Source organism: Embiotoca jacksoni, unplaced genomic scaffold, assembly GCF_022577435.1.
Source record: "Embiotoca jacksoni isolate LCO1_2020_lvr unplaced genomic scaffold, fEmbJac1.0.p SCAF_20, whole genome shotgun sequence".
Classification (NCBI taxonomy): domain Eukaryota; kingdom Metazoa; phylum Chordata; class Actinopteri; family Embiotocidae; genus Embiotoca; species Embiotoca jacksoni.
The window spans coordinates 10,851,054-10,872,221 of NW_027185341.1; the positions used below are offsets into that span (position 1 = coordinate 10,851,054).

General features: G+C 42.3%; 1 protein-coding gene across 2 annotated transcripts in view; it reads right to left on the minus strand.

The window, feature by feature from the left end:
- Positions 1-21,168, minus strand: part of LOC138202316 (growth arrest-specific protein 7-like) — a 66,818-nt gene that overhangs the window by 22,020 nt on the left and 23,630 nt on the right. For both annotated transcript variants that reach the window (XM_069156233.1, XM_069156232.1), the window contains exons 3-8: positions 13,544-13,621; positions 11,486-11,574; positions 8,927-8,980; positions 4,580-4,669; positions 1,335-1,450; positions 1,035-1,109 (exon numbers count right to left, since the gene is read on the minus strand). In XM_069156233.1, coding sequence (XP_069012334.1) covers positions 1,035-1,109; positions 1,335-1,450; positions 4,580-4,669; positions 8,927-8,980; positions 11,486-11,574; positions 13,544-13,621 — 502 coding nt within the window. The remainder of the gene's footprint in view (positions 1-1,034; positions 1,110-1,334; positions 1,451-4,579; positions 4,670-8,926; positions 8,981-11,485; positions 11,575-13,543; positions 13,622-21,168) is intronic.

Sequence of the window (21,168 nt, forward strand, 5' to 3'; positions counted from 1 at the left end):
AAAACAGAATGGGATTCATTAGCAGTAAAACAATGTGTGAACTCACAGGAGGTTTGCTGCTTACAGCCTCAACCGGTCAGGTAGTTACAGTGAGTTATGTAACATTAGCTCAGTTTAACAAATCTCCACATCATGATTGGTTAATGAACGACATTAGTTGGTTTACATCTCCGCTGATTACATTCTTTTAAGTACATTTACTGGATGCTGTGAACAGCAACTAAATCTCCTTGTAGTTTTATTTGTTATATAAATTCTATTTTCTTCAACTTCTACTAAACTGCCGACTGTATGACTTGTATCTACCTGTGCGGACGCCCGTCACAATTAATACATTATCGCCTGATTGTGATTATTTGAGCTGAAAGGTATTATTTTTCATAATTGTTAGAATGGGTTTCTATTCATTGATATAAAAATAAGTGGACAAAAACAGCAGAAAAGTTCCAATCAGTATTTTCACATCATTTTCCACCATTTCTGGTTTGTCTGACGTTCTTTTAATAATGTCATCTTGCTGCACACCCTTCTTCTGCTGTGGTTTAATTTAAACTAATATTGGACATTTTTGCTTGGAAAATTACTTTAATTAAATAATTTATGTCAGTTGACTAACTGATTGATCAGCCGTCGTCAAATTACTGGCATTTTTATATTTTCCCAGATTGTCAATCATCTCACTGAATTTCAACAAACTCCATGGCAGTACTTCTAAGGCTGACCCTGACCTTCAACCTCCCTGGGAACAAATCTACCCTCCATAGTGCAATAAAGTATCACTATTATTTTTACAGATCATACTGTGGAGGAAGGAGCCCCAAAAACTGCTAATTTACAGCCTCCTGACTCCAAAGCGTAGTGGGAAGTCTGGCAGACGGCTTTTCAAGTGTCGACGTGCACTTTTTCTTTTTTAAATATTTATTCATGCAGCCATGTGTGTGACAAGCTCCTTTGAGGTGAGGGGTGGGGGTGGAAGGGGTGGGGGTGGGGGTGGGGGGGCATGGTGGGGGTGTTTCTTCTTGACAGTCACTCACCCTTCTTCCTGGCCTGCGAGAGGGATCTGGGAGAGCTTGGAGAGATTCTTGGCGTACTCCTCTTCTATCTTTATTCTAAAGGGGGAAGTAGAGAGTTTGATTACCACACTGCCTTTATGCAACTCTGACTGTTTCCATGTGCGTTTCCTGCATTGTGCAACACACTCGTGTGCATGAATGAGCACACACAAGGAGAAGCAGTTTGTTTTAATGACAGCTGTATGGTTTTCATGGTAACCTGAGGATGAAGTGGGAACAAAAAGAAAAAGGGGAGATCGCAGCTGAAAAAAAAGCAGATACCTTTCTCGAACGAACTCGGCCATCTCTTTCTGCATCTGTTTCCCCTTCAGCTGTTTCTGCAGCAAAACCTCAAATCCTGTGATGCAGCCATTGCCCTGGGCATCCTTCTTATCGGTCTGAGATAAACACAGCAAGCACACGAAAAGCTCATTGAACAAACACTTAGCAACAAACATGAGAACACAGACGACACACAGCTCGACAGAGGAGCTGCCAGCTGTGTGTTCCTCAAACGCAGAGAGGAAACATCTGGTGATGTCACAAGAACTGATTCTGAGGTCGATACCAATATCCTGAAAAAGTGACGGGTCTTGTTGTCTTTGGTGCTGAAGGTGCCGTAGACGCTGTAAGTACAGGAGATACTGGGCAATAAAACAACGCACGGAGCGGCAACTTGTGTGAAAAAATCCCACTGGTTCAAGTGGAAACTTTTAGTGTTTGGGTCAATAATCATAGATAAGTTATAAAAGACCAAAAGCCAGAATGCACAACGGTGTGAAACTGTATCTGAGCAGATATCCAGATCTGTGCACACAGTTCGCTGTGAGATAATTTCAGTTGTTAAATGTATTTTAACATTATGTCACAATGTTCCTGAAATGTTCCTGTTATTGTTGCTGAACTGCGGCTGCCTCTGTTGCAGCAATGCTCCACAAATTATGGGAAGTCATGTGCACTGCATGCTTGGCGTTCAAGTGGTCAAGTTGTACAAACACCGTCGCTAGGCAACGGCAATATGGAAGGCGTCTAGATGCCACAGAGGCTAACAAGCTGACAGGAAACACAAAGGCACAGACGGAAACGATGAGGCCGTTGGGAAGATCAACATTTTCCTCAAACGTAGGCTTTTATCAGTTATGAAGACAAAGTCTGCATGACTAAGATTACAATATATCTGCTGAACATCCAACAAAAAGTGAACTTCCATGAACTGACATTTCTGTAAACGTCAGCAAACACGTCACAACAAAGACTTCAATGTGTTAAGTGCCATTAAATAACCTGTGTTGTGATTTGGCGCTATATAAATAAAATTGAATTGAAGTGAATTGAACTAGTGAACTGGAGGCTTATAAAAAACCTTGAGTGCCATCGTCGTGAATATCACAAGAGGGCGCCGTTCATATGGACTCTTCTCGTGTACACGGTAAATACAACGCCGTTTGAACGCAGCAAACATTTTCTTTGAGCTGTAGCTGATGACTGTCTTTTCACAGAAGAGAGACAAACACACACATAGCCAACTATATCTGAAGCTTTTCAGAGGACCAGAAAAAAATGGCAAAAATATCCCTTTTTAAACAAGTTTAAAATGATGATTCTCATCAAGTTTTACGGATTTAAATTAGTCTAAAAAAAAGTCAGATTTAGCTTGAATTAAATACAAATATTGACTGTTCTTTAACTTTTTTAAACTATAGACCTGGAAGTGAAGCTAAATATCTGGTAAATGGGCGTACTGAGTACTGGACGATACCAAGCTAAGAGCACAACCCGTCTATGGGCAAAATGTGGTGTATGTGTAGGTAGCTAGCAGGCTAACAAGCGGTTACTAATCATTTTTTCTGTAATACTTTGGCCTCACTTTTGTACAGTGGGAGGAAGCGGTGATGTGTCGTCCATCTTTCCATACAGGTTAAGGTTAAAACATGCTCTGATCCCCGTCTGAAGTTCTACATTAAAACTAAAAACACCCAATAAAAAACATTCAAACTCTTCAAACCAGGTTGCTCTGATTCCAAATAGAGAGTTCCTGCAAACACGATGTTTGATTGACATAAAAAAGGACTCATTTATATCCAAAAACCTGCCGTCCACTTTCCCAACACGTTCCTTCTTTCTACTGTGTTGTCACCTCTGTGTCGGACCGCGGTGTGTTATAGCCCCTCACTTCACAACCGGTGGAGATTACACTGCAGGGGTGGGAGATGTCCAAACAGAGCGGTGGAGGCCAGCTGGCTCGCTGCACTCCTGCCAGTTTACATGTAATGTATTATCCTACTGCGCCGTGTTGGATCTTAAAGCCAGCGCTGATTCCCAGCGTGCAGTGCAGCCAGGATGAGATGAACGTTGAGTTATGTTGAAATTTGAGAAGGATTCCGTGTTGTGCTTTTGTTCACATGGACTTTCAGGGATGTTCTTTTTGTGATTTGGATGCGGAGAGCATCAATGTTTGTGACTTTGTTCACAACCTGTTTCTCATTTCAAATCATCTCACCTACCTCTTTTCCTCTTCTGCCTTTCCTCTGTGTACTCTTCTCCCTCTTAGTTTAACAAAAATACATATAAGAACTTTTCTCACCTCATTTCTGAACTCATGTAATAATCAAGATGTTAAAAAAGATTGTTAAGTTGACAGACAAAACATTTTGGATGTATTCCCATAATAAGTAGCTTTTCAAGTTGATGATGAGTTATTTTATCACACTATCGCCATGATGTTAGTAAATGCAAATCACCAAAGTCCAACTGGCAAGACAGCTACAATAAAAGTTACCACTTTAAAAATGTTATGCTTTCGTAATTTCTAAAAAAGATAACTAATTCCAATGCACTTTGATTCATTTTGCTTTTATGATGTACGTGTTGAAGAGTTTTTGGCACTACAGTTCCCACAATGCTCTGGGATATGTAAACAAGAAGATGAGCTTCCAGCCTGTATTTGTTCAGATGTGAGAGAATCTACACAATGGGAAGTCATTAGCTGCTGGCAGCTCCTATTTGCTCAGTAATAATTGATGTTACCACAGTAACCAGGTGGATTGATATGGTGAATATGAGGAGAGATGGCCTTTGTGTATGATTCCTCACCTTGGATTTTTTTTTTAATGTTCCAGAATAATCAGCGAGTTTGTGTTGCCATTGAACTGTATAATATTTTACAGAGAAGTATTTCTTCGCTTGTCCAAATCAAGCATTACACTTAGACTGCAGTCTCTATAATAACCATAAAGTTCATTCAACACCTCTCTGAAATAATAAAACAAAATTATTTAACCTTCATAGAGGAAGGACCTGTGCATGACATATCTTTGGCAATTTTAGCTAAGTGCACCTAATAAACTGGGAACTTGGTGTACAAGTTTGCACTACAAGACATCCAATTTATCCATTCATACATCATCTACACTTGCTTCGTTCCAGCTTTTTTTTTTTTTTTTTTTTTTACAAACTAACAGCTCATGTTCACACCTACAGCCAATCACAGCCAACCTATAGCCTCTTAAATGTTGAGGTCAACTCACCCAGAAGTAGTCGCAGTAACTCCATTCGTCTGGTTTCAGCAGCTGCTGCTCGGGCATGCAGGCAGGTGATGGGAACGTCACACAGTTAGTCTGTGGGAGGGAGGCAGAGAGTCAGTTTACTAGACAGAAAATATCTGACTCAAATAAAACACCCTATAAAAAGAAAAACCCAACTAAATATAGAATCAGTGATCCCAAACTTGCCGTTGAAACTGGTCGCCATCAAAAAACGATGGCCAGACAGAAAAAAATGAATTTGTGTTCACTGTGAAACGGGAGGAGTTGAAACCAAAATTCATTTTTCTGACAAGCTGCTCAAAATATAAACAAATTAGAGAGGACTTCTTCATAAAATTCACCCAAATAATTGCAGACTTCGCTTCCCTCCCAGGAGACGGAGCCATTCAAACCCTCCCGGGAGACGACAGCCTCACAATAGAACCGGCAGGAGAACACAGCAGTGCACGTCACAAAGATAGAAATGTTTCACAATTGTATGATTTTATGTATCTCTGTCCTTCTTTCCCGTCATGCCAATAAAGTGAGTTGAATTGAAATTGAAATTGAAATTGAAATTGAAATTGAAATTGAAATTGAATTGAGACAGACAGAGAGCACCACAGGGAGGAAGTTCAGGGGGGGCCGTGTCTTATGACTCTGCTTTCATGCCACTCACTGTACGCCAACACTAGAAGTTCCCCATGTGTTGACAGGCAGTTAACACACTCAGACACACGCACAGACTCCTGCGTTTGTATTCACGGTGGTCTGCGCTCTGTTGTTTTGGCAACGCTCTCTCATCCCTTCAGCTACGAGAACGCGCCAAAGTACAGAAGACGTTTCCAATGGAGCCAGCGTTGTTCATTCACTTTTCTCCTTGGGCACGCTATCGTCAACACGGAGCCTTTTGTGGTTCTCTGCTTCTTTTTTTAGGGGGCGACTTCACTGCTCAGCTCTCTAACACAGCGGTCTCTCCTCGTCTTTGGCCCAGAGCGATCAGCGAAATGGATTCCCAAAGATTGCCTCTAATTATCTCGGTGTAGTTAATTGTCAGCAGCAGTGATGTTGTAGGATGTGTTTGCTGCAGGCCTCCCTGCCGTGAAGCACTCAGGGGTTAAGGCGCTGTCGAGCCATGCACAATACACGGCACTCTAGTACCCTCTGCTTTTATAGTTTTCCTTTAAACTTTTACGCAAGTTAGGGAAGGTATACAGGACAACCAGCTCCGACCTCTCCGCTCAGGGACACATTCGCGTAATATCATCCTCGGTTCGACGAGTCATCACCTTCGGATTCAACGGAACAAAAACTCTGGTTTGCGGGGGAAAAAAAAGTAACACTTTCTTTTCAAAGTCCTCAGCTGCCGAGTCAAGGTTTGAGGACGAACAAAAGAAGAAAGTAAAACAAGGACAGAAAGCACGCAGACAATAAATGAAGAGGCATGTGTTCACAATAAAGAGATACAGAGAGACACCAGGTTTGACTGCAGTGCAAACAAAAGGAGCTTTATCTTCTGTCGCATTCATTCCAATTTACCTCGGGAAGTAAACCGCCTGCAGCGAGGACGTACACTTTCTATTTTAGAAACTTCTGCCTGATGCCAGAGTCGACAACTATGGTTCAGCTGGTGACTTTTTCAGACACAATATTCAGGTTGAAATGGCAGAAAAAAGAAGGAAATGGCTTATAATCTTGGTTTATGAAGCTTCTTTTTTTTTTCTTTTTTTTTTTGAGGGAATGGCTTCATGTTTAATCACTGCAGAGGTCGAGAGGTTGACAGCTAGCTGGGCTTTAAACTGACCCCCGCTTCCTCTGGGAAAGAAGAGGGCAAGGCGACATCCAACAGTCTCCAATGAAAGGCTTAGTTTGTTTGAATGCACGCACATGCACACACACGCACACACACACACGCACACACACACACACACACACACACACACACACACACACACACACACACACACACACACACACACACACACACACACACTGCTTTTAGCATTTCCTTCCTTCAGTTTAGTGACTTCAACAATTAACAGTCCAGTCCTGAATCTCCCATCTTAGTTAAACACTCAGGCATGGAAGGCCTGTTTAACCTCTGGATTTCTCCAGATGTTGGAGTGTGCATGACATGCAGTACCCAAAGAGTTTGAAAGCTGGTGTCAAAGACACGAGAGCAAACTTTCAAAGAATGGATTACAATCTGTTTGCTGTATATATATATACAGTGCAAACGTTGCATGTCAAGGTAGCTAGCATACTGATCAAAGTCACCTACCTAATGAGATCAAGAGTTAGCATGCCATTAGCTCACTTATTTGATGTGGTTAAGTCTTTAGCGCTGGCATGTCCGCTGCATGGAAGCTCCAATATAGATTTCAAAGTTGAGGATAACTTTCAGATTTGGAGGTTTACACTCCAAAAACCTCAGACATACTTTCTAAAGACTGAGTTGTGCAACCAAAACTCACTGATTAGTTCTCAAAGCCTTTTGTCTTGTAAACAATTAAACATGGTAAAGAATCATAATAAGAAATAAAGTGTAAATCTAATCTTGGTGTCGTGTATTTTTTAATTGTGCGCTACCTTATTTCCTCATAATAGCACGCAACAACACTAACTACAGTACAAAGCAGCATTCTTTAAAATGCTACCCCTGTATTTCCATATCTTTTAAATGGAAATGTAGATTTCTCATCTTTCCAAATAATTTCATGTATGTAACCACAATATTTATATTTAAGTATGTGTTACAGAGTTCTGGTTTAAAAAAAAAAGAGGAAGCGATACACAATCAACTATTGTCAGATTAAATAATCTGACAGCATCGGTTGTACCAGATATCAAACGTATTGATGGCTGGCTTGAATTGAGAGACCTGCTTTTGTTCCCGCCTGACATGAGATAATGGTTTCAAGCAGTAAATCAGCTACTGCTGATAAAATCTGCACGCAATAGACACCTGCTTTGGTTCAAGTCAAACTAATGAGTTAATAGTTTTCTTTTTGGAATGAAAATGAAAAATATAATTTAAGAATATAGATAATAATTTACAACCTAATCTTGGTTTTGTCTGTCCATGTGTATTTCTCTATAGAAAGCCCTCTTTTACCTCCTATAGGCCTGCTATGCTGTAACATTACGGCTAACCAGCTACACTGTAATATGCTGTAACTATGCTGCGATTTGATGTAGCTTTAACCTAAGTTCTTTCACATGATGTAGTAACAAAGTTTAAATATAGGTCCCTTTTACACTGTTCTTGTTTTAATGAGAGTAAAACACTTCCAACTAGTTAACCAACTATTTTAGCAAGATAACAATAAGCAGCAGATCAAATCTGCAATTGTCATGTCAGATAGCAAAATCATTAGTGCCTGGCTGGAAATGAGAAACCGTTTTTTCTACCTGTTTTACATCGTTTCATTGTTTCAAAAAAAAGGAAAATACTACAAATTTTAAGTGGTACATTTTGTCACTTATCACTGTAAAGTGCATTTGTCCCATATTGACTATATGCAGAATGGAAAGACATCTTATTCAAGGCCGACTGACCACTTCACCTTTAGCAGACAGTATCAGCAACATAAATTGGTATCAAGTGTTGCTCTCTGTGCCTCTTTTTCTCTCATTTTCCCTGTAATAACCATGTGCTTATCAATAGCATCACCGTGGTTGCTATGGAAGCTGAGAAATGCCCCTCACACACACACACACACACACACACACACACACACACACACACACACACACACACACACGCCCCTCCATCTCAAGCTTGTGTTTTTAAATGTGCAGTAACAGAAAAAGAATCCTGAGGAAAAAAAGAAGTCGGAGAATAGGCAGCAGTTCTGCTATTTACCAAGTGCGAGGCCAAACAGGATGCAACGACCTGACAACAGGAGATTTCATTTGGATGCTGGATAGGATGATGTCACTGTGTGTCTGTATACTAGCAACTGAAAACAAGCAGCAAACACTTCTCACAGGAGTGAATGGACAGGAATATTATGGGAAAGCAACACCGAAGAGGACACCCAACACATTTACAGCAGCTTTTACATTTGAAGTCCAAGTATATGTTTTTCCACATTGTATGAATTACACGCACGGATTTATTTTATGGCTGAAACTGATGCAGCAAACATGGCAGTGAAAACATAAAACCCACCAGGGACATCTGCACTCCTGGAAACTGAACTATTATATACTCTCCTCTCAAAACTTGTGGAAAAAAATACTCCAACTCTCCCCAGCTGGTATCAAACCGGGTCCCTGTGGACCGCTGGAGAGATGTGGGCTGAGTTCACGGTGAGTTAAGAGTTGCCCGTTAGTTGCCCCACTCACCGTGACCGTGGTCTCCTTGTTCTGTTTCCTGGTGGGCGAAGTTGATCCCGGGCTCTGCAGAGAGAAGAAGGACGCTCCGTCAAAACCACCGTCCTCCGTGTCAGACATGACTGCTCGACATACACACACTGCCACTCGCACACGCACACAAACACAAACACAGTTGTTTTCCTGGCGAGCGCTGTTAGCGTCTGACTGGTGCTCGCTCTGCTGCTGCTGCTGCTGCTAGTGTGTGTGTGTGTGTGTGTGTGTGTGTGTGTGTGTGTGTGTGTGTGTGTGTGTGTGTGTGTGTGTGTGTGTGTGTGTGTGTGTGTGTGTGTGTGTGTTGTTGCTGTGCAGAGAAGGGAGGATAGTTCTGCAGAGCAAAGCAAAGCTTAGTTTGCTTTCTCTCTCTTTGTGTGTGACTGTGGATGCACGTGTGTGTGTGTGTGTGTGTGTGTGTGTGTGTGTGTGTGTGTGTGTGTGTGTGTGTGTGTGTGTGTGTGTGTGTGTGTGTGTGTGTGCGTGCGTGTGTGTGTGTGTGTGTGTGTGTGTGTGTGTGTGTGTGTGTGTGTGTGTGTGTGATTTCTAACACTTAAGCTTAGAATAGAGTAATTTCCAGCAGCCTGGTATAAACCAGCAGTGTGTGAGTGTGTGGTGGGGATAGAAATCAGCAAAGAAGTGTAAATCTAAAGCGGGATGAAAAAGTGTGGGGTGCTGCAAAAAAAAAATATATATAATATAGTAAAAAAAAAAAACAGAACCTTAAATCATTAGTAGTATGTGTTTATAGTTTTTGAATGACCGTCTGTGTACACGAGTGTGTGATGCAGAAAAAGGAGCGAAGCGAGGACACGGAGAGTGAATCAGTGGTGGGTGGATCCTGTATAACTGCACCCTGACTGCCTGGTTAATTATGATCAAGGGAGCAGATACTGTAGGAGGAATTAATCTGCTCTAACTGCCATCAGCCTCTCCATTAATAATGAGAGGAGAAAGAGAGAGGTGGTTTGATCATGTAAAAATGTGGAAACACAACCATTTATGTCATCGTTATATCTGGAGTTTATCTTTATGACTGTATCAAGGGGCAATCAAAGGTGTGCTGTTGTGTCCACAGAGTTAAGAGGAAGGCTAGGTATTAAACCTTGAAGCGGCGATAATTCATTTTTATTTGCATTGCATTCAATTATTGAATGTGATATGAAAGGGGACACATGTAGTGACGAATCCAAAGGGAATAATCACCTAAAATTGCAGTTTCCCTTGTTTGAATGAGGCATTTTTTCAACGTCTTTTATTGTTTCGTTTTTCAAAGCCACTGTAAAAATCTCACTGTTTTGGTTCACACTCACAGCTCTTAATTATTATTCATTTATTATGAATCGGGTCTAAGATTTGTGAAGTCATCAGAAACACCAAACTCCAAATGAACGCTAATGTTGCTTTTTATCTACCGGATGCGTAAACAGGTTATTGTTTGCTAATGTTAGCCATTTCAATCTTACAAGGCCTAAAACAAACGTGCAATTTACCTGTTAGTTCCAAATAATAGCCAAAAAACTTGATTAATAAAGCTAAAAAACAAAATGTCTACCAAAAGTTCTTGTAAGGCCTCTTGCAATTAAAAAACATTTAGTGTCTGAGAAATTTTAAAATGTTTGAAAGTGAGGTATCAAAATAACAACTAAGGTACATTTTAGTTTTCACCCAGCAATGCTATTCAGTAATCCAATATTACAGCCATTTAAAGGACTTTTTTTTTTTTGCGACGATTAGCCAAAATAACCCAAAGTAATAATTTTGTAATGATGGAAAACAAAGAAAAGTATGGTCACTGGTTTGATTTTTACATCAATACAAATAATTTTACATTTTAGTGTCCAAATTCTACTTGACGGACTGTTTCAGCAATTAATGAAATCCTACACGCTGCCGGGCTCCATCCTCACAGGTGTTTTTACTGGATTACATAATTCTGTTGTTCCTGTTACTGTAGGTTACTTATAACAGACGGTCCTGTAATGTGGAAAAAGGCAGCTGGCAGCATCTCTGACTCTTTACTTCCTGTCCTGATATGTCCTGATGTGTCCTGAACTGTCCTTGACTGACTGAGTCATATTATCCCACCTGCGTTCTTGGAGCGAGTGAAGCTGAGGATCACACGCCAGTCTCAACAAAGGAAGTGGTTTGAGTGTGATGTCTGTGAAAAGTCTGGCAGGATCAGATCTTTGAGGGCAGAAAGGCACGGCTTTGGAAAAAAAGTCCCGGGGCTTGAGAAAGACACCGTCACCACCAGCAGTGGACAGCAGTTAATTTAACAACTTCATTTCATTTCAAGGAAGGTGATATTCCACGTATTTAGGATTGCACTAGTTTTAGGTGACACAGAAGAGAGAATAATGTTCAAAATCAGTCCCTAGTATCGGTCAAGTTCCAAAAATACAGGATCCCACATTTCCCACAATGCAACCATGAGCATCCTTCCTGCCTGGTCAATGATCACATCTTTCTAGTGATTGCAGACATGTGAATCATGTTGACGAGGCCAAGAAAGATACAAAAATTAGACAGCTTTACCTGAGGCTCTGTACTGCTCTTCCTAACAAGACTGTTGTGCGAAAGCTCCACATGATGCAAGGGACTACCACCTGAGTGAAATCCATTCACTGAAGAAACAAAATGAGAGAGAGCAGAAGGAAAGAAATGTCATTAGATGTTTGGTGTCCGGTGGAAAAGCTTTAAACTTCATCAGAGGAGAATTCACGTATCCTTCAAAGTTAAACCACAGACTGGAAATGAAGATGAACGACGTGACAGATCACCTAAAGTGAAGCCAAAAACATCTTGATTCTCCTCATGGTGCATATCGAGTACTTCTTGTCACGTTGATGTTTGCTCAGGTATTCTTATTTTTGATAAGTTTGGTTTTAGGTTTTGTGATGCCATAAAAAAAAGAGGTATGATTGCGATGGTGTCGCTGACAGCTGCTGAGTGAAGTAGTCGTGGTGGCACAAGTGTTTAGACAAGACCTCGATACCTCGGCTTCAGTTCCCAAAGACATCACCAGTGGAAGAAGGTGGTGTCTTTATCCAGGATGTTTTGGTTTCAAATGTGTATAGTGGGAGGAAGTGGAGACCACAGACTGTTTATAAAAGTGAACGTAGCTTTCGGGTCTGAAAAATTAGGCCTGTGTGGAAGTGACTCAAGCTGCGATACCACCGGGTGGCGCTACAGGTTGCCGCCAAAAAGCCTCCGACTCCATAGACTCCCATTCAAGCAGTCTCATGAAATACGAAGTCAATACATTCTTTCCACTCGTCATTTTGGTGTTGTTCGCTAATGTCCCTCCTTCTCATTACTTTTCTGGCGGTACATCTGAAAAAAATCCCGTCATTAATTAGAAAATAAGCCTTAAAAAGCTGTGTTTTTGGGGGCGTGTCTGTTTGATTGACAGGCAGACAGGTAGTCCGATTTTTTACGATAGGTGGGCGGGACGTAGTATCGTCGGGTTTCCAAAGAGATCGAGTCAGATCGACCGCTCGCTCCTCCCCAGCTCGTCCTAATATGGTCACTTCAGGCTCGAAACCGCTCTGAACTAGTAAGATGGCGCCGGCCAATATCCAAACCCGAGGCTTCAAAACGACCGTTTCAGAGTTAGTATTCTTTGTGCAGGTGAAATTTTATATTTTCCCAATTTACATTACTACTAAACAGCACATTGATCCAAAGTCAATTTGGACATGTTGATTTCATTCCATGTTAGCAATCTTTTTCACTTTTATGTCTAAACTCTAATATATCAATAAGGTAACAAAAGTTCAGTGACATGGCAGTTGCTCCGTGTAATAACGGAGACTACGGTAGCTTGTGTGGCGTGCCATTTTATGTTCTTCTCTTGTATCTCTATGCTGTCCTTTTCTCTCTCTGCTCTCCTCTCACCCCAACCGGTCGAGGCAGATGTTCTCCACCTCTGAGCCTGGTTCTGTCGGAGGTTTCCTCCTGTTAAGAGGGAGTTTTTCTTCCCTCTGTTGGAGGTTTTTCTCCCTTAAAGAGGAGTTGTTTTTCCCTCTTAGCTGATGTGGGAATTGTTGAATTGTTGGGTTTCTCTGTATAATATTGTAAAGTCTTGCTATAAGGACTTTAATGTGTTAAGTGCCATGAAATAACCCGTGTTGTGATTTGGCGCTATATAAATAAAATTGAATTGAATTGAATGAAGTGAATCTCAACTTATTGAACTTCCTTTAACAATGCCGTCCGAAGGTATCTGAGGTATCTTGCTGTTGGTTTGCGACGAAACTAAAGCTGTTTATAACAGAAGTGAAATAAGTGAATGAAGGCAGCTCCCGGTGTTTCACCACCTCTCAGAGTGGGAAACATCTCACAAACCGTGCTGGGTCTTTCTGTCGGTCTGCCTTTAGGAGCAGCGCCAAAACAGAGGAGAGAGAGAGGAGGCCTTAGTTCTGCAGTTGAGGCTCCAGATAGTCACAGGAAGTGTCTGTGTGGTGTGCGTGAGCGGCTGCTTTGTGTCTCTGTGGAAGCTGAACAGAATTCACAGCCCCGGGGCACGAAAAACTTCAGGAAGCTGAAGGGGGAAAAAGACCGAGATGGGGAGATTAATATGTCTACGTGTACCTGTCGGCAGGGAGTTCTTGTGTCGGAAGGAGTTCTTGGGGGTCCCGGGTGCGCTGGACGGCCTCTCCCATGTCGTCTCTGATGGAGAAAGAGATAAACAACATGAGGAAAGTGGTACTCGCCGCCAACTCTGCTCGTCATCCCGACGGCAGTCGGAATTATTTGTGCGTAACAAAAAGAAGAAGTGAATCCAACCACAGATACAAACGTGTTGCAGTTAAACTACAACAAAAAGCAGATCTAATACAGACTTAAATGGTATTTTGTTTCATTTTGTTGAGTTTGGTATATATTGTGTTCAGGTTCGCGAGGTCTGTTTGGTCTTTTGTATGGAAAGTACTTCATTATCTGACAACACAGGAGCTGTAGGAAGCAGTCGGAACAATAATAATAATGCTTCTGCAATTTGTGCAGCAGCGTGAATCTCAAGTCATGTCACTTTTTTGGGCCATTTTTTTGGTTGTAATTGTTCTTGCATAAGACAGCTAGGTTTGTCAGAAGATTACACTTCATCACTCTTTGGTTGTCACAATATTTGTCCAACTTTATACATGTGTTTGGTCAACTTGTAGGTAAACTTTTCAAGAGCAAAACTTACAGCAACTGACTTGTTGGCCAACATTAGCATTAGCAAATATGCTAACAGTAAGCACATCTTAAACTTTGTTTAAGAAATGTAGGAAAATGGTAATTTAACAACCAAAGGTTTTTGTATTTAGACCTCTGTATTATTAATACGTTACCCACAATATAAATTCTATTGTTTGCTTGATAGAGAGCTTATAATTTTGACAAATAATATAGCTTGTAGTTTGCTTCATAGAGACTTTAGTTTTGGCATTTCTACTACAGGGCACTTAGCTTTACTGTGGTCTCAAATTATGCATGACTGATGCTCAATTCTAGCATTTTTTTTTTTTTTGTGAAATATCAACTGTTAATAAAAATTAAAAAAAAAAACCACAACATTAAACTGGAGGTGGAAGAAAGCAAATGAACTTTTTTAGAACTGACTCGTGTCTGCAGGTACTCAGACTGCACAAGCGAACACGCTCCACATATGTGCACCTGTGTTGCTGTTATAGAATTAGATATGTTTCAAGATTCTTGAGAAGAACACCAGCATGTGGCAGCAAACTATAGATTTGACCTTCTAAATTCACTCGTTGCGTCACCATCAAGGCTAAAAGCAAGCTTGAAACAGATTATGTCCACAGGAACGTAAGAGTCTTTGCAGTTATGGAATATCTGAACCATTTGAACAATTAATCAGAACAACTCTCAAAGTCGCAGCTCCAACTGGAAAAGTTACTACAGGAGAGGTTATCTGGAACACGTGACGTTCATGAAGGCCACTGTGTGGGAAATTCTCACTTAATTGATGCAAAATATTACGTGCGGCAGCTGTGAATAGAAAAGAATACCGTTATTGTCATCGTACAATTTGCTGTGTAGTGCCTAAAACGGTAAAACAAGCATTTCATACACACGAGCACACATTCACACATTTATAATAAATAGTAGAAATAAAATAGAAGCCTTATAAAAGCAGGTGGCATCCAGTGTTGTCAGTCACTCTGCTTCGTTTCATTCATGTGTCCAATTAAGCTTTGTTATGGAGCGCAGTTTTCATATTGTGCCTGCGATGACAAGACGAGTTTATTCCAGTCAGTCATGTTGATTGAGTATTAAAGTTATTGTGAGTCGTTGAACACTTCGAGCGCAGTGTTCTGATACTTCAACGTGTCGATTTTCAGCTTTCGAGTTGAAATTCAAGTTCATTTTGGAACAGATTTTGAGAAGAACAGAAGTATAGTTCAGGACATTTTAGCTCCATTGAAAGGTGTCCGTGTCGATGAGAGTCAGCCGTAGCGGTTACGACGCACTTTAAACAAGGTATTTGTATTTTGTTGGTCCAGCATTTACCAAGAATTGTTTAGTATAAAAGTACTTTTTCACTTAATTTTGTCAGGAAAGAAAAGAGTGTATTATGCGCTGTGTCTATTCTCGTGTCAGCCGTATTCAACAGGTACGAGCTTTAAACCAAAGAAAAGGATGCAGAGATGTTTTTGATAGGTCTTTAAAGTGTAACTGAGCTCCACAGAGGCACTGGTACTTTATCATCATCTGTCCCCATCTCACTCCTGCTGGAAAACTAACTGGAGGACAAGGACACAAAAAGCATCACTGACACAGACCCTAATTCCTACTCCCTTTATGTCCATTCATGTCACAGCGCTCAGCTAAATTAACCCTTTTATTGCGAGCAAAGAAAGAAGATGTCCACTCATATAAGTAGCTCTTTTTTCATTTGGCTCTTTTTGGCCGGCTCGGCGCTTTTTTGGCGCTGCTGACCAGAGGAGACAACTGAGCCAAGCCCATCAGCTCAAATGACACGCATGGAGGGGATAACTGGCAGCGGGCTCATGGAGAGAGGCTGTGCCTTCATGTTTGATGTACAACACCAGGGCAGAAGCTGTACTCACTGGTCCTTAATGTACCAATTCCTCTCTGTTAGCTTGTCATAAACAAGTCGATACTGGGAGAGATATGGGATATTAATGCAGAAAAGTATTGTATAATCTTATTAGCGGGGGGAAATTGCTTGTTATTGTGATTCCATTCCTTGCCTGAGCGACAGCAGTAAAAACTCTTTTCTTTTTAACTATTTGTATTACAGATAAATATGCAGAATAAACCCAGTTTAAATTACATAAATTATATAATTTATGATATCAATAATAATAATAATGATAATATTTTATTTTCATAGGGCTTTTCAGGATAGTCAAAGATGCTCTACAGGTTGAAAAATGACCAAAGCAACATAATAAAAGTAGAAAGCATGCAACATTAGTCACAGTAAAAGCACCTTATAATAATACCAATATTATTTTCAACTTTGACTTCAAAATATTTTAATCATATTGAATAGCTTTCTATAAATTTATTATAATATATAAGGTGAGAACTCCTACATATTTACTATAATGTTGAAGCCCCCAAAAGGAACTGATTCGTTTCCAGGCAACGGGCTGTGGAAAGGCAGATTGCTGATTATAGCCGTCAAAGAGTGCTTTTTACACAAGTGAGAGATCAGTCTTGGCACTTGCCGGATTCCTACCTCCAGATACAGTGATACATGTGCAGCAGCAGCAGGAGTAATTCTCATCAGCCGCCTTGTCACAGAGGAGCTGCAGTCGAAAAAGTCCTCAATCATCCTGAATTACTTTGACAGTCTTGATTATGGAATATAAACCCGAGTCGGCTCCGCTTGCTCACCTTTTCAAGCTTCACATGGGTCTTAATGATGTGAATTCAAGATACAAATGGTGCTATGAAGCAGCCAATGACTGGAGCCGCATGAGGATGTCGCTCTTTTATGGAACATAAAAAGCAGTCATTTCCTCTCGACTTCCCCCCAAAGTTCACCTCATTTTCATATTTCACACACGAGCGATTCAGACTCACCAGAGTGTGAATGACAACGGAAGACAAGTCGTCACACCGTAACAGATGCGTATGAGTGAATGTATGAATCGAAATAGTGGACAGCAGGTAAAAAATCAAAAAGAACCCGACAACGGTTTATTGTCCGCGACGGAAACCACAATGCGAGTGATGTGGGACATCCTTGATTCTGAAGAAGGAGAAATGGCCTAGTTAGCTTTGACACGGCTATATTTTATTCATAACCATATGACACAGGTCCCCGATGCATTAGCTACCTCCTGTCTCTGAGCTTTATCAGACAAAACAACCCATTCACACTGCGTATCCTCCCCGTCGGTGCATTTCCTTTAGAGGTGAAGACAATTTGGGAAAAAAAGACGTGAAATAGCGACAACCATTTTTACGCTCGGCTGAGGTTCGAAAGTTGCCGTAGTGATGCACGCAAAATGTGACAAAGTGAAGTGGAAACAGACGTAGGGGGTTAAATTGGGATTCGTAATGAGGGGGAGCCCTTCCTCTGTGAGGTTGAGCCTCACACACCAGACTGCACAAAAAAGCTCCGACCCATCGAGGCAGGGCCTCCACAAGAACTCTGACGTGTCCTGGGGTCCAAGTGGGCTAATGGTTCTGACTCACTCACTCACTCACTAGTTCACTCACTAGTTCACTCACTAGTTCACTCACTAGGTCACTCAGTGAGAGACCTCCAGGTTTGTAAGACTGTCTATCTCTTCTGTGTGGCCTGTGTGTGTGTGTGTGTGTGTGTGTGTGTGTGTGTGTGTGTGTGTGTGTGTGTGTGTGTGTGTGTGTGTGTGTGTGTGTGTGTGTGCTGGGACTGTGGACTACTTGGTTCAGTGTGTGTGTACATCGGCCCGCTGCTGATGAGACCGGTACAAACCGCAGCACCCTGCAACGCTGCAACCAGCAACACAGGAAGGAAAACCTGGAGAAAAACAAGCTCTGTCACAAGGACGCCCAGCCCTCACCCACGCACACTGCTCTGTTACTATGGCGATGCAGAAACACAAATGAACACACACATACATACACACAAACAAACACACAGGACGACATCTAATCAAGCTGAACTTCAGCGTAACGAAAGGGAAGTCTATAGAAAATAGCAGAGATGCTATAAATACGGTTACTGTGTGTGTGTGCGTGCGTGTGTGTGTGCGAGTGTGTGTGTGTGTATGTGTGTGTGTGCGCGCGTGTGTGTGCGTGTGTGTGCGAGTGTGTGTGTGTGTGTGTGTGTGTGTGTGTGTGTGTGTGTGTGTGTGTGTGTGTGTGTGTGTGTGTGTGTGTTAGGACTGAGCACTCTCTCTGCTTTTATTCTGTCATTGTGCAGCGAAAACACAGAAAAATAAGTCCGGTAGTTTTCAGGTTCAGCGCCCTCAGAGACCAGTTTCCCAACGCCATGGCAACAACACTGCTTTCTTTCTGAGCCGGGATACAGATGCTGCTGATGTGTGCAGAAAGTTATGAAAAATGATTCACTTTCTCTCCGAGGAAATATCGTGCGAGTCTTTTCGTTCCAGCGTGCCAACTCGTGTCATTTCTGCGTCTCCGAACACTTCGACGATGAAGACGCAGCAGATCAGTCGGATTCTCGGCGGAACAACGAGAATTAACCGACTGACAGCGGCAGATTCAACGCGGCTAAAAGAGCCCCGGGTGCCTGGTTTGTTTCCAGTTTTTCTTGGACAGTCGCTCTTAACCACCTCATTATATCCTGAAGGAGCAGGAGAGGAGGAGCGACTCCCCTCGGTCTCGTGCCTGGGTGCGGCCCCTCGGCTGTTTTTAGATCCCTTCTCGTGGCCACTACTTGACCGCGGCGACCATGATCACAGACGTACACGATGTGAGCAGCTCTGATGTGAAGCCGCTTACGCTTTTAAGCGACTGCGAGGCCACAACCCCGGTTCTCCGAAGGAGTCAGGTGCGCGCAGTCGCCGGGCCGCGTGGACGAACTCCTCCGATCAACGGACTCCGTTTTTTACAGGTGTCTCTCCGTCGTGCGGAGAGTCTTTCGCCGATGTGAACGCGTCGCCGTGGTGACGACAAACTCTGGGAAATAACGAGTCATGCTGGGATTTAAAAGTGAGAGCAGCCATTTGGTGTCTCTGTGGAAAAATACAGTTTCCTGTCTTTATTTTCATGTAGTGACGTAAACGGCAGCAGGTGGTTTGAGCTGCTGTCTGTGGAGATTGTGTGTGAGAAAAAAAGTTGTTGTGGGCGGATCCATTTGATCGAATGGAAGTGGATCTATTCTGAGCCAGGTGAGTGACGGACATCAAAAACACTCAAATTTGGATTGGCCTTTACTGTTTTCTTTATTCTCTGGCGCTACAAAGAAATGACTGATCATCAACACCTCATTTCCAACTGTTATGAACATTAACGTCACCAGGGCATGGAAGTTATTTTATGTGCGTAACGGAAGTTAAATTTGTTACGCTGCATAAGTTGCTTACGAGTAATACACTTCTTTTCTAACTGGGTTGATATCAGTATTTATTTCATTCAACCTTCTCGCCATTCACACTTTGTCACTCTTTATATCCCATCACGTGACTTCCTTCTTCGAACCGCATCGTCATGGTAACGACGCCGAAGTGTGCCGTGTGTGAATCTCTCTGACGCCAACAGCTTTGACTAAACGTCACTACTTGACGCCCTGGGAGTGAGAACAGGCCGAGATAACCTTACGAGGACGATGAAAAATGCATAATAATTTAAGATGTAAATGGACGCAGAGCGCATCGGGGCCGGAGTGTGATCCATTCGGAGGTGGTCGAGCTCGCATTGTGCATTATACTCCGAGCAAGCGTAAATGTAATCCTCACAGTGAGAGCGCACTCGAAATGAAACCTCCACCCGGTGAGTTGAAAGGTCACCGCATCCTGCTAACACAAGCCCGCCAGACTAAACGCTGGAGTCGGACGCCACGTGTTCCGCCACTGAAGCTCGCTGCACTTCTTAAAGTCAAACGGTTTCAGATCCCGCCGCTCTGCAGCGCTAACGACAGGCGGCGAGTCTGTTTCTGACCGACTGCCAGAACAGAGCTTCTAAAAACACGCGGGTGGGAAACGCAGAGGAAGCTACAGGCAGCAACGTTAGCGCTGCGATGGAAAGAATATGGAAACCGTCGTGTCACAAGTCAGACTAACTCATTTATACGTTGAGGTGGAGGAAATTTCAGCATATGTAAATGTTTGGGATCGGATGTCGGCATCCAGATCATACAGACTCGGGGGCCTAAAACTCAACCTCGTGTTGAACTGTCCAGTTTTTCAATGTGACCAGTTAGTGGACAGTTAAAGGATCAACATGTTTCACTTACTCTTAAATGTCAAACTACTAAAACACTCCTTTTCCGTTTTCAGTGGATCAAACATACAAACATGTTCCCATGGTTACGAAAACATGAAATGTCATTTTAGGAGATCATTTTTGCCGAGTTGCATAGATTTTAGGTGAAGGTGGAAGTGAAGCCAAAATATCTCCAACACCTGCTGGTGGCAGTAAAGGTCATTAACACACACACACACACACACACCCCCCCCCCCCCATGTGTTGTCGTGATATGAATAATGCTAATCTTATGTAAATATCTTCCAAAACAGGCCGACAGAGGGCAGAGGGGTGATCTGCTAAACAGCTTTTGGTTAATTAAATGCCGCAGATTTGTTGAAAAGAGACGGCAACGTGTGAAAAAAGGAACCATAATGACCGTTTGTCAGCGTGTGTGATGATGAGAAGCACTGCGTCGGAAAAAACCTTCACTTTCTAACCTTTATTACACCATCTCGTCGAAGGCACGGCGGTTGCCAAGACGAGATATTAGTATCATCAGTCAGGTTTTACAGCGAGTTCACTCAGGGATAGTAAAAGCAGGCGATGCTGCTCTGTCTGCAGAACAGAGGAGGGTATTAAGCTGTGTGTGTGTGTGTGTGTGTGTGTGTGTGTGTGTGTGTGTGTGTGTGTGTGTGTGTGTGTGTGTGTGTGTGTGTGTGTGTGTGTGTGTGCGGTCGGGGAGACACTGAGCGGTGATTGTGTTGACAGAAACAAGGCGCTATCACCCCTCCGGGCCCTGATGTACGCTGTCTCTCTCTGGTACCGTCGCTGCCGCGGACACGCTGAACGTTTAACTCCATTACAGTCAGATCAAA